At 40.8% G+C, this 12,153-nt stretch overlaps 1 protein-coding gene across 1 annotated transcript; it reads right to left on the reverse strand.

Moving 5' to 3' along the window:
- Positions 1-3,498: 3,498 nt before the first annotated feature.
- Positions 3,499-8,398, reverse strand: sost (sclerostin). The gene is made up of 2 exons (XM_034107722.1): positions 7,902-8,398; positions 3,499-5,163 (listed from the first exon to the last, which is right to left on the reverse strand). The coding sequence occupies exons 1-2, from the start codon at positions 8,152-8,154 to the stop codon at positions 4,757-4,759; spliced, it is 660 nt and encodes a 219-aa protein (XP_033963613.1). The 5' UTR covers positions 8,155-8,398; the 3' UTR covers positions 3,499-4,756.
- Positions 8,399-12,153: the final 3,755 nt, after the last annotated feature.

Raw genomic sequence — 12,153 nt, forward strand, 5'->3', positions numbered from 1 at the left:
AATCCTTCTGACATTGGATGAATGTAATTAACTTTAGCTCTCTTGCTAGTTTATTCACGCAATTTAAACCAAAGTATAGCCTATAGCTGCAATATAAGTTAGCGTGCATGTTTTCGGACGTCCACTGACTAACGTAGAGCGTTCACACAGGATCTGCTGGTCATATGATGTCCTGATGGACAGAAACACAAGCAGCCCGCTGGACTCAGATCTCTAGATACCTCATCACTCCTCCGCTGCTCCGATACAAGTCCGGTCTGTGGTGGTTTGTTGATACATGTCGTCTTCTTCTGTTTGCTTTAATCGAGGCTACGTAGTTATGCAGCGCCCCCATCGTCAGTAAATGGAAGTACTACAAAGAACCCCGTTTCGTGCAATTATTTCACAAGTTTGCTTATATACGCAGCTCGAAAAAAATTACCGAGGTCCGGACCTCGGTGACCTCAATGGTAGATACGGCCATGCTCACATGCTATGAATGTCACCTCAAGTCAGTTTCCACTCTTGGTTCTTTGCAGTCAGAACATAAGAGACTCGCTTGCTTTTGTAAGACGGATCCCACTGGCGAAAAAACCCACATTAGTCAAGGAGCTCTTTATTTGCATATAATATACAGTCTATTTAATTTGACTGTCTCTTCTGCATTTGGCAGAACATCAGTTAGGGCTGTGTTGACAGTGTTTAAGACATTAAAGTGGCTGCCTTTTAGACAACTTTCTGGCTGTGCGCAGGACAATAAAGCTTGCTCTGCACAAAGCTGAAATGAGATATTTTACCGTTCCATTATATGAGTTCAAAGGAGGATACATGCATCTATGACTTGGATTGAAGACGTGGCGAGGTGGAGATTCTCTATGCAGTGGAACAGGAAATAGCTTTGTTAGGAAACAGTGATTCTCTTTAGGAATGTTCAGTGTAAAAGTAAGGTTCACAAAATGGGACTTAAGGCCTGTTCAACACAATGATGGTAGAAGTATTCAGATCATTTATTTGAGTAAAGGTACAAATAGCACACTTTGAAATACTCCAATACCAGTACAAATATTTTGCATTCAGAACCTATACCTTAAGTAAAATGATGTAACTATTATTATTATTACAGTGCTGCATGTGTTTAAGATTGTGCTAATTCCTTTATATACACCGTTGGGTAGTTTGATCTACAGAAATGTATCATATTCTATAACCATCATATGTTTATATCCTCAGTGTCCTCCTGTAAGGACTACATATCTCTAAAAGGTTCTCTGCTCTCACAAAAAACGATCTGTTTTCAGCTTAGTGATGATGTATTTTCCAGGTGATCCATGCAGGTTTTTAGATGTTTTTAGATTTTAAGATGTTGGGAGGATTTGGTTCACAGAACAGGAAGGGTATGAGAGATCTGCAGAGAAACTAAAGATCTCAGAATAACAGTAGTAGCAAAAGTGGAAGTCCTCAAGTAAATGTACTTACTGACATTTAACCACTAATTCAACCGGATAAAGAGTGTCATTTGTAATCTCATACGGGGCAATCCTATTTTTTCTGACCCTCCCATCCAGACATTTATTTTTCTTCAGAATGTTAGTTCTATAAATATTCCTTATAGGAGGCATGAGTCAACGAGGCTGTGTTTGTGAACTCTTGGTGATGTGTGTACCTAATCCCGCCCTGTTTCTTACACTTGTAACAGAGCAGGGGTCCTGTGGGACTTCTGCACCTGGTATTTTACACACAGTCGATGACACTTACATGGGGCTTGAGCATAGTGTCATAGACTTTCTATATTTGTGGGAATAGATCATAGGTGACTTCTCGTGCAACTCCCCAGGTCTGTGAGTGTCACCGGGGGGGTCACTTTGTGTGCAAACAGTAACACAGGGCAGATGCTTTGTCAGCATCAATATATTAAAAAGGTACTGTTAATGCATTGAAGTATGTGTTCCTGTCTTTCTTGGGAACTTTTTAGTTGCCAGAGTCAAATCACGGCATGTCTGTTCTCTCTTAGAATACAGAGCTTTAAAATGACATAATGAGTGCACATTATGGATGATGTAGTGAAATTGAATATCTACTGTTCGCCATTGGCACGACAAAAGTCGGGCTCTCGGCCACAGTTGCCACAGTGATTTTCTGTGTTGTGTTTACGCTCAGTTTATTTGGTGCTCTATGTGAGCTCTTGTGCTGGTAATTAAAAATACCATTTGCATATAAAAGTCAGCATAAACACCTCATTTAAGTGTGGTAAGTTTGTCTGTGTCTGGATTCACTCCAGTTTAAGTGAAATACCAAAGTTGGTTGGGCTGTTGGCAAGTGAACTCTAAATATTACAAGCATCCACAAAGACGGATATGTTCTGAACTCTCAAACTCGCAGTGTATTGGGCCAGAAGCCGTGAGGGAGGAGAGGAATGATGTTGAGTGATGACTGTGGCTCATATCCACCCTCATAAACAAAGAAATGGAGATGGCAAAAGGGAAGATTCTTTTTCTTTTGCAAAGCTGTGCAGACACTTTGAACAATGGCAAATCTTAACTTACTTATTGACTGGATTTCCTTGCACGGATAGAGATTTCCAGGAATACACGGCAGAGTATTACTTTACGCCTTATTAAGAAACAAACACACTTTATAAACAATCAATACATTTAAAATTACACTAGTTAGAATCAAATATAAAAGGACATTTTCTGAGTTTATTAATATACAGTATTTGCCAACAGTTATAGCTTCTCAGATCAAAGCATATTCTATTTTATTAAAACTGTTAGAACTTTATGTTTACACATTGGGGGGGAAAAGTACCAAGAACTTTAAGTAAAAGCAGCAATACCACATAAATATTGTGGTACAAGTAAAAGTATTTGCATTAAATACGTCCCATTTAAAAAATAATGTTTATTACTGGATCCTAATTATTGAATCAATATTGTGTTCAACAGCTGGTGAAAGTGGAGCTTGTTTTTTATTACTTTCTTTACTATTCTTTTTTCTATTTCTTCAATAGCTTAATCCATAATAATAGATAATTTATTGGTGGATTATATTTAGTTTTATGTTTCTAACCCTGCAAAATAAAACATACAGCAATTGTTTTAGAAGAAGTATAAAGTAGCATATATTAAAAAAAACGTAAGTAAAGTACAAGTACCTCAAATTTGCACATAACTTAAGTCAATCACATGGGTGCTTCAAAGTACAAATACATTGAATACACTTATATCTGTTTACAACCACATAGTAGTGTGTTATATCCAGTTGGTTGGGGATTCAGATGGAAAAATAACAAATAAGCCAGCTTTTTCAAATATATCTGCCTTTACTTTATTCATGTTCTGTACATTATTTCATTTTCAAAGTCTCTATCACACTATATGACAATAATGGCTATCATTTACTACAAAAGGTTGCATAAATAATTTAAATGTGAAATAAAAAATAAATATGCAGTTCATTCTTTGTAACAGTCCTTCTTTAGTGTCTGTAGAAACCAGCCCCCCACCCCGCCCACCCACTGCAGCGGACCACACAGGTACGATATGTACAATCACAGCTCTCAGCTTACACCACGAACCCCTTCCAGTTGCTATTCCATAACATACAATCGGGAAAAGAAGCAAACATTGTCGGTACAGTTAAGACAACCATACAAAAATCAGGAAGCAATAGAAGCGGAATGACTATATGTGGAAACATTGTGAATATTCTTCATGGAGTACAGTCCCCTTTGCTGAAGAAGGAGGTTGTGACAGACCGGGGGTCAGATTTGATCAGAATTATTGTTCTCATTATGTTATGTGTATTCCTATCTTTCCTGTTGGAGCTATTTACAGGGAGCGGACAAACGGATGGATTTTGGCTGTGGATGCTTGATCGCTGCTCTATTTGGCCCGTTACAAAATAATTCCGGTGTGTGTGGGCGTGCTGGAGAAGAGCTCTGCCCTTAGGTAACAACGCAACCATGCTCCACTTTCTGATGCCTCCTACACACACACATGTGCACTTATTTTTTCTGTGTGTGTTTCCAGCAAACAGGAACTGGCTGGAGGAAATGGCTTTTTATAACTCGAAACAACACAGGAATAGGCTCATTTAGTAATTAAGGAGTCACAGGAATGCCCCCGTAGTGTCAAAACTGCTTAATTTCTCTGTCTCTCCTCACTCTGCATCTGGCTGTGGGGAAGGTTACTGTGACTGACAGGCCTGGAAGAGTGCTGTGCGGCTATCCCGATGAGTGAGGCCTTTAGTGAGCTGCCTGCACCGCTGCACAGAAACCTGTCAACATCAGAGCCCCAAGAGCTGCCACCATCTCCTCCACACACGCACAGCCAAAAAGGAGATGGATTACAACCACTTTGGGGCGAAGATACACCTTTTCAGCTTTAAAAAACATTGCTCTGCATCCGCTGGATGTTTGTACAGATGGGCTGGAAGCCTTCGGGGAGGACTTCTCATTAAATGAAATCTGTTTGTGTGCAGGACACAAACCAAAAGAGGCTTGAGCTGTTGGGGCGATTAGATACTTTTTATCCAACATAGTGCTACATCTGTGGCAAGCCCCCTGGCAGTGACTCACTTTGTCATGCAAATAAGCAGCCGAGTTCACAAATACGCTGAAAAAATGAAGACTGATGACTTAAAAAACCAGTCCAAAAATTAGCTTATGAATTCGCTCTCTTTGATATTTCTCCTCCCTAGTTGAAGGAGACGTTGTTGAATGGTGTGTTGTGTAACGTGTGTGTGTGTGCTTTGGTGTTTGTCCTTTGGAAGAGCATCAGTACGAGTTTCCCATCAGTGTCGGCGTGTTGTTCTTGTTCCGGACTTCAGACAAGCGACTGTGCTTCTTGTTGCGTTTTGGCACCTCTTTGAGCTCTGATTGGTTGTGGTGGGGCCTGAAGCGCTTGCACTTGCAGGAGGTAACCACGCGGATTTTGTAAGTCCGAGTGTTGCCGTTGGGACAGTGCAGCTGCACCCTCCTAGTCCTGGAGTGGGCCGGGATGCAGCGGTAGTCCGTGGTGCTGCCCCTCCACCACTTCCCACGGCCGATGGAGTTGGGCAAGAGGTGTGCGGGCATGCACTGGCCCGAACACACCAGCTCCTTTACGGGCTTGGCACTGCGGCAAGATCCGTCCGTAATGTAACGGGTGGAGCGCAACTCCCTGCAGCTCAACTCCGAGGCACCTGGAATGGAAGAGCAGAATATCACAGTTACACTCGTGGCTTCAGCCCAAAACACAGACTTTGAAGTTCTGCACACTGTAAATGACATTCTGCAGGTTGACCGCCATAATGCTGCAGCTGTGTCCGACTCCAATATGTGTGATCTCTCCGATTCTGTCAACATTCGGTCACCCATTCTGTTTTGTGTAAGTCAAACTGCAGTTCAATCCTGACATTTTAGGAGACACAAAAGTGCAGCCGAAAAATGCACTTTTATATATCCAACTTAATGTAACAATTTGTACATTTAAAGAAAAGATTTGAGAGATCATATCAGCGTTTCCCAAATGTAGTCATGGTCTGATCATTAGCCGATGACGGGTTTTGACAAGGAGATCCAGCTGGCAGCAATCAGCTGATAGCATATCCAGACCAGAGGCCATTAAACAGCTCAATCAAACTTAATGTAGGTTTGGGCTGGAAGGAAAGCTGGCATTCAGCGTTGGCCCTCAGGAAATGTATGTGGTGATGGAGGAGTAAATAGCTGTCTGGTTATTTTAAAGTAAGTGTACGGTTTTGGACAAACTGGACATCTGCCAGACTGATTTGAGAAAACACACTCCCGACTGTAATCCCATGTTTCGGGCGCAGCCTTTTAACAGCCGTATGCATGAGTTATTGTCCCGCAAGTTTTTTGTTTTTTACAAGCAGTGTGTAAAGACGGGGCAGAGGAACTGTCGGTTTAGAAATGATACACTCCAAGAGGGATCTGTTTTTCTCTGTGGCTTTCTTTGCAAAAAAAGGGCTGAACAAAGGATTTATGTGAGGTGACTCTTTTTTTTCCTCTGCACCAGAACCTGATCTGATGTTATTCTGTGGCCGCCACTGAAGGGACCACAGTAGTATACAATGACTACACTGGGCAGCAGTTCGCACCAATTACCACCGTAACCCAGAAAGTCAGGTTGTCTTGTTCGGTCTCTCTGTGCCTTTTCCCTACATTTCCTGTTCTCCTCTCCACTGTAAACCTGAACAAATCATTACTAATGATGGAGACCTGCACACTGGACTACTGTACAGTTGCGTGCACTGTTGCTCTCTCTCGGCGGTAAGAGAGCAGTCCTGGGAGAGGAGTGTAGGGAGGCCAGGCAGTGGTCCAAAGTCCCTGCTGTGGGACACACGGGGACCACGAGCAGGACATCCTGGGACAAACACTGAGTGATGAATTACGAAAATAATCCAGGAGATTTTGGTGTCCGAGTGAACAACAACGCATCTGGTGCTTATCCAGATGAAAACAAGGGGATGCACTTTTACAGCTATATTTTGGAGACTGCGGGTCATTGTGTGGATTGGTTGTAAAAAAAAATGTTTTTAATTTTAAAGCTATTTTTATACTGAATTTAAACATTTGGTGATTTTGCAGTAATCTTTGTGAAATAAACTAGTTGATTAGTTACGAGTACGAGTGTTAGCCATCAAAGATTTTCTTAAGGACAGCCTAATAATATACTCAAACAACGTATCATGATTTGCTAATCCCCATTTTGTCAGCCGTTATTCTTTTAATCCAACAAATCATCTTCTTCTCCAGTGCCCGTGATTAAATCTTTGAGAACATTGCACCACCCATCTTGAATGCATGAGTGTGAGATTATTGTACATGCACCGCTCGATCAGAACATACAACCTTTACTGGCCACAGGTGGGAATCATTCTCAAAAGGCAGTGTTGCGTTTAAAAAGCAATTTCTCAATACACCCCAAAAGACTACATCCCCTGAAAGACAAACTGCAGGGTTTTCAGAGACATGTTGTTGCAATCAAATGGTAAGCAGAGTTTGACTAATAGTATAAAGAGAGAAGGAAACAACCTGGAAGACAATGTGAAAATGTAGCCCTGATGTCTCTCTAAATGCTCCACTTGAGATTGTGTAGGGGAAGAAACCACAAGAATGTGTCTGTGCCGCTCTCAATCAGCACCCGTAGACTCTGGCAGTGGATTAAGCAAGAAAACACTTCCCACACAGGAGAGCTGCTCGTGATCAGGGAGGCAGTGTGAGGAAGAAGTGAAATGGAAAGACGGGTTGTAATACCTTTTTTTAAAGTCAGATCCACCGATTACAACAGTAGTAAGTACATTTCCAAGATTACATTTTTTTTTAAAGTCAAAACAGCGGATCAAGTCTTATTCAAACATTTAATCATTTATAACAAAACTACCTGTGAAATTAATCTTACAGTTTTTAGGTATAAAATGCAGCTTCTCTGAACTTCTTTGTAAGGTCAACGGGACAGTCTGAGTGCACAATTCCCACCAAAATCTAATTATTTATTCCGAAAAAGGAAATATACATGTTTAAACAAAGAGATCCTACACTATTTAAATTGAAAAACTAAAGATGTTTATGATTTAAAAAATAAATAAATAGTATATATCAATTTATTATAAAAAGGTAGTGTGTCTCGGCTGTCTGGATATTAAATAAGATATTGTCATGCTGTCGGCCCCCTTGGATATAGGTATTATAGTCTCTGTAATGCTATACGGATTGAACTAACGTTTAAAAAAAAAAAAATACATTATGTTTATTTATTTGTATGTTAACTCACTCACTTTTACGCGCCATGCCTTAAATGAAACCTCACAAAAGTACCCTTTTAAGATTGACCTGGAAAAAGACATTTAAGTACCTCAGACGTGCCACCTGTAACACAGTTTTCCCATACTAATAGAGTGAAAGTAGTAGGCCTACTTACTGTAGGAGACAGTGTCCGCGCTCCTCCCGCCGCTCTTCGCCCTGTTATTTAGGGTGTTGTTGTTGTTATTGTTATTGTTGCCGTTGGCCGTCTGTAATATAGTCTCGAGAGGGGTCCGACTGTTTTCTCTGTACTCCGGTAAAATCTCCGTGCCATCGTTCTTTAGTACCTTCCATCCCTTCACGGCGGTGCAGCATCCCTGCAGAAGCAGCAGCGCGAGGCTGGAGACGAGGAGGGCCAGAGACACCTGCATGCTGGAGGCTCGGCGGCAAAAGTGAAGAAGCACGAGGAGGATAAAAATGTCACGCACGAAAAAGAGCGAGATGATGCCCTCTCGGATAAGTCGGTCAGTTCTACTGTCAATGCACGAGGCGCACGCGGTATTTAAGCCTTAGCGAGTTCTCGTCAAAGATGACAATTAAGCCTTACACGGAGTGGGAGGGGCTGAAGCTGGAGTGAGACTCATTGAGAAACTAGGAGGACAGGGAACAAGACGAGGGGATACAATAGGGGAGAGAGAAAAGTGATGGAAGGAAATACAATGATAAAGTGAAATAGAGGAGTTGAGGAAGGAAGGAGAAACAGACGGGAAATTTTTTGAAAAAGAGAAGAAAGTGGAAAAAGAGAAGAGCCTGGGGAGAATGTAGGAAATAGAGCACAAAAGTGAGGATAAGAATGGTGAAAGGAGGGAGAAGTATAGAGTAAGAAAAAGAGAGGGGTAAGGTGAGTTGAGAGGAGAAAATAAAAAGACTTAAAAAAGTAGACGGGGAAAAGAGAGATGATAGAAAACAGAGGAAAATGAGCCGGGAGCTAAAGAGGTGAGGAGATGAGAAGTGATACAACAAGAGAAAGGTTAGAGATCAGAGGAGGAGAGAACAAGAAGAGAGGGAGTGTGGAGGAAAAGAAAGGACAGAAGATAAGATGAAGAAAATCCAGAAGGAAAATGGAGATGTAAAATAATAATCAAGAGGGAAATTTGAGGTGAGATCAGAGAAAATGTAACAGAAGTTTATAAAGACAGTGGAAAAAGAGAAGAGGAGCACATTTATTTTTGGAGGCAGCGGAAGTGCATCTAACCGTGTTCTTGTTGTTGTTGGACTTAAGTTTACGAAGCTTCTTCTCCCCCTCATCCTTAATGATTTCCGGAGCATTACGTGTTTGAAAAGCATTTAGGGTGTTTGTGAGGTGGTTTATTTTTGGACTGCTGTCTCATGCGCTCACACTCCTCCCTGCTCTGTTCCTGATACAGGGCAGAACACAAGTGAATCATTAATCCCTCACGTTAATTATCTATCATTACAGCTCCACTTTTCAGATCTTCATCAGCTCTTAAATCCTGCAATTAGACAGTGTCATGTATTGTACACATTTATCCATGTGTGTCATTTACATCACACATTATCCTTGTATCTGGTTTGACTATTATGGACTGAGGACTGCATGTACGCTCTCCTCAAAGTTCTTGGCATGCATCTCATTGCAGTGATGAGTGCTGACAGATGGAGGCTCTTTTATTCAAACACTGCCCTCTTGAGGGGGAATAAACAAGGCTTGTGAAAGGAAAATATGTGATTATAGGTTCATTAGCATCACACTGCTTTTTTGCCGGAGCAGCATGGGCATTCAGAGGCCAGTCATCTTGGAAGATAAACAAATAAATGATGAGGAATATATGTTGCCTTCGTCAATGTCACTGCTTTAAAAGAAAGAAAAAAAGATGCTTTGACACACCCATTCATTTGAGGCACAGCGAAGCTTCCATAATAATATGTCACGGTACATCTTGGCCGTAGCCAACTGGTTGTCCATTGCAATTCAAAATGATGGACATTGTAGGGATAAACACTTCATTATAAAATGATATTGTAAGATGAGGTTTACAACATCATTCTCTTCTATAAAAAAAGACGTGTGACAACACTCTGTGATCAGTTGTAAAACTGATTAGGTCAAATGAAACTCTTTTGAAGTCCTATCTATTATCATTTGCATCAACAACACCTAACAAAAGAGTATCCTCTGGTGTAAAGGAGCCTTCTGTTATTCTGCAACGGTTACCATCAACTAAGTTTAAAAAATGACAGGATACTGTCCGTATGTGTGCTACGGAGAGTACATGTTTTGGCTGCGATATTATATGTATATGAATATGTATTTGTTTTTGGCAACTTAAGAGCAGCATTCATTTGGATACGCAATTTTTAATGCAAGTACTTTTTTCACTCTCAGTTTTGGTCTCTGAGGGAATGAGCTCTTTAGCAGTTAAAGCTCACCTGTGTTCACAAGGTAGTAGCCTACTTTGCCTGACTGTCGATTGGTGATAGGCAGGTAGTTGGCTGAAAACAAGAATGATGAGAGCAGGGTTTATTGGCTACAAAACCTAAACAATGAGCTAAGAGACGCAGCGGCTGGCCCTAGGCTCTGGAATACTTTGCCCCTCCATGTGAGGTCGGCCCAGACCCTGTTTTTTTTTTATCTATTTATTCATTTATTTAGTAATTTATTTATTCATTTAGTTCTTTATTTTAATATTTAACATAACATAGGATTTCATAAAGTATTTTTAAAATAGTTTATACATTATTCGAATATAGGAATAGTAGATAGGATTACTTAAAATATAGTACCTTATATTTCAACTTTTTTTCCTTTAGACCCTTGCGGTTTATTCTTAAAAACCCTTACCCTTACACACCCCCCATTTTCCCTCTGCTGGTCTATGGCCTTGTAGAGGGTAACGGGGTACAGAGTCGCTTAGATAAGCGGGGGGAGTGCATCTGACGAAGAGATGGGTTGTTGTGCTCCCTATCTCTGTTTCTTATCCTATATCTAATAGAACTGCTCGGGTCTTGATTGAGTGGGGAAGTTCATGAGATCTTTCTAGAGGGTTATCAAGAATAACTTTTATCCAATGACCTTTTCCCTCTCTGTCTGTGTCTGTGTATTCTCTTGTTCCGATTAACCCAGCCAAATCTTTTTTCTTGTTTTGTGTCTATATCTACGCCGGGATCCGGAGTCGAGGCTGATCCTCTTGCTGTGGTCCTGTGCCCTGAATCCTCTATCCTGAGTTCTGGATTAAGTCGTGACCTTCGGGTCGCGGCTGAACCCGTCTCTGCGGTCCTGCCTTGGGTCTCGTCATGCTGCTTCCCTGATGGCTTCCACAGGATTGTAGCTGACATCCTCGTGGATTCATCTTCTTAATACAGACACATGCATTTCCCAACATTCGGTCTATATGCTGTAAAATGTATTATCTCTTTGATTTACACACGACATCTATTGCACGTCTGTCCGTCCTGGGAGAGGGATCCCTCCTCTGTTGGTCTCCCCGAGGTTTCTCCCATTTCTCCCTTTAAACTGTGGGTTTTCTCTGGAAGTTTTTTCCTTGTACGATGTGAGGGTCAAAGGACAGAGGGTCTAAGGATAGAGGGTGTTGTTTTTCTCATACTGATATTCTGAACAATCTGTGCTGTTGTATTTGCTGTAAAGTGTCTCTTCTGTAGGCTATTTTTATTATATGTACAGCACTTTGGCTCGACCAAAAATGGTTTATAAATGTGCTATATAAATAAAACTTGATTTTATTTGAGATGTCTATTAATCAAAGACTTGCATTGTAATATGCATTTTTTGATAAAGTTATATTTATTTCTTGTAATGTGGACATGTTTTCAGTAATTCTTCAGTTTGTGTTGTTGCAGTTGAAGACTGGAGGAAGTGACTGAAGTATAGGGATACTTGTTGTTAGCTCTTGTAAGTGATTGCTGCAAGTTAAAACATTCATTGTGTAGCTTTAGGTACCTTAAGAGGATAAATCATTAAAAACTAGAGACAGGCGCAAAATGGAGCATTTCAGCCTATGGGGGTGAATACAAGAATATTCAGACAGTATAAGCAAAATAATGTGTTCTTTGAATGTAAGAGCATGTACACACACTAGTATGAACCCAAAAAAACAGTATGCGCCTGAAAATGACCATCATATGTCCTCTTTAAACATTATGAGAAACAACGCTATGTTTGAGTTTATTATGCGTATCCAGGAAAGTCCTGTCCAATTTATTCATGTTCACACGTATTATTAGGGCTGTTTTGACCAGTTGCAAATTCTGAAGTCAAACATGATTGTCATTCATAAGCCAAGAGCTCTTAAAGTAACCAGAGCAGAGAGCCATGTCTTCCCATTGTGTTACAGCTCTGAGGCTGTGCCAGATTTTTTTAGTGAGCGATGGATGGCCCCACTGTCTACACA

The sequence above is a fragment of the Pseudochaenichthys georgianus genome, chromosome 19 (genome assembly GCF_902827115.2).
Source record: "Pseudochaenichthys georgianus chromosome 19, fPseGeo1.2, whole genome shotgun sequence".
Taxonomy (NCBI): domain Eukaryota; kingdom Metazoa; phylum Chordata; class Actinopteri; order Perciformes; family Channichthyidae; genus Pseudochaenichthys; species Pseudochaenichthys georgianus.

Excerpts from the sequence above, each read along its gene's own strand:
- sost (XM_034107722.1), bottom strand. The coding sequence starts at position 8,154 with ATGCAGGTGTCTCTGGCCCTCCTCGTCTCCAGCCTCGCGCTGCTGCTT. Across the intron at positions 5,164-7,901 it reads CGCGGACACTGTCTCCTACA|GTGCCTCGGAGTTGAGCTGC; the intron begins GTAAGTAGGCCT and ends CTTCCATTCCAG.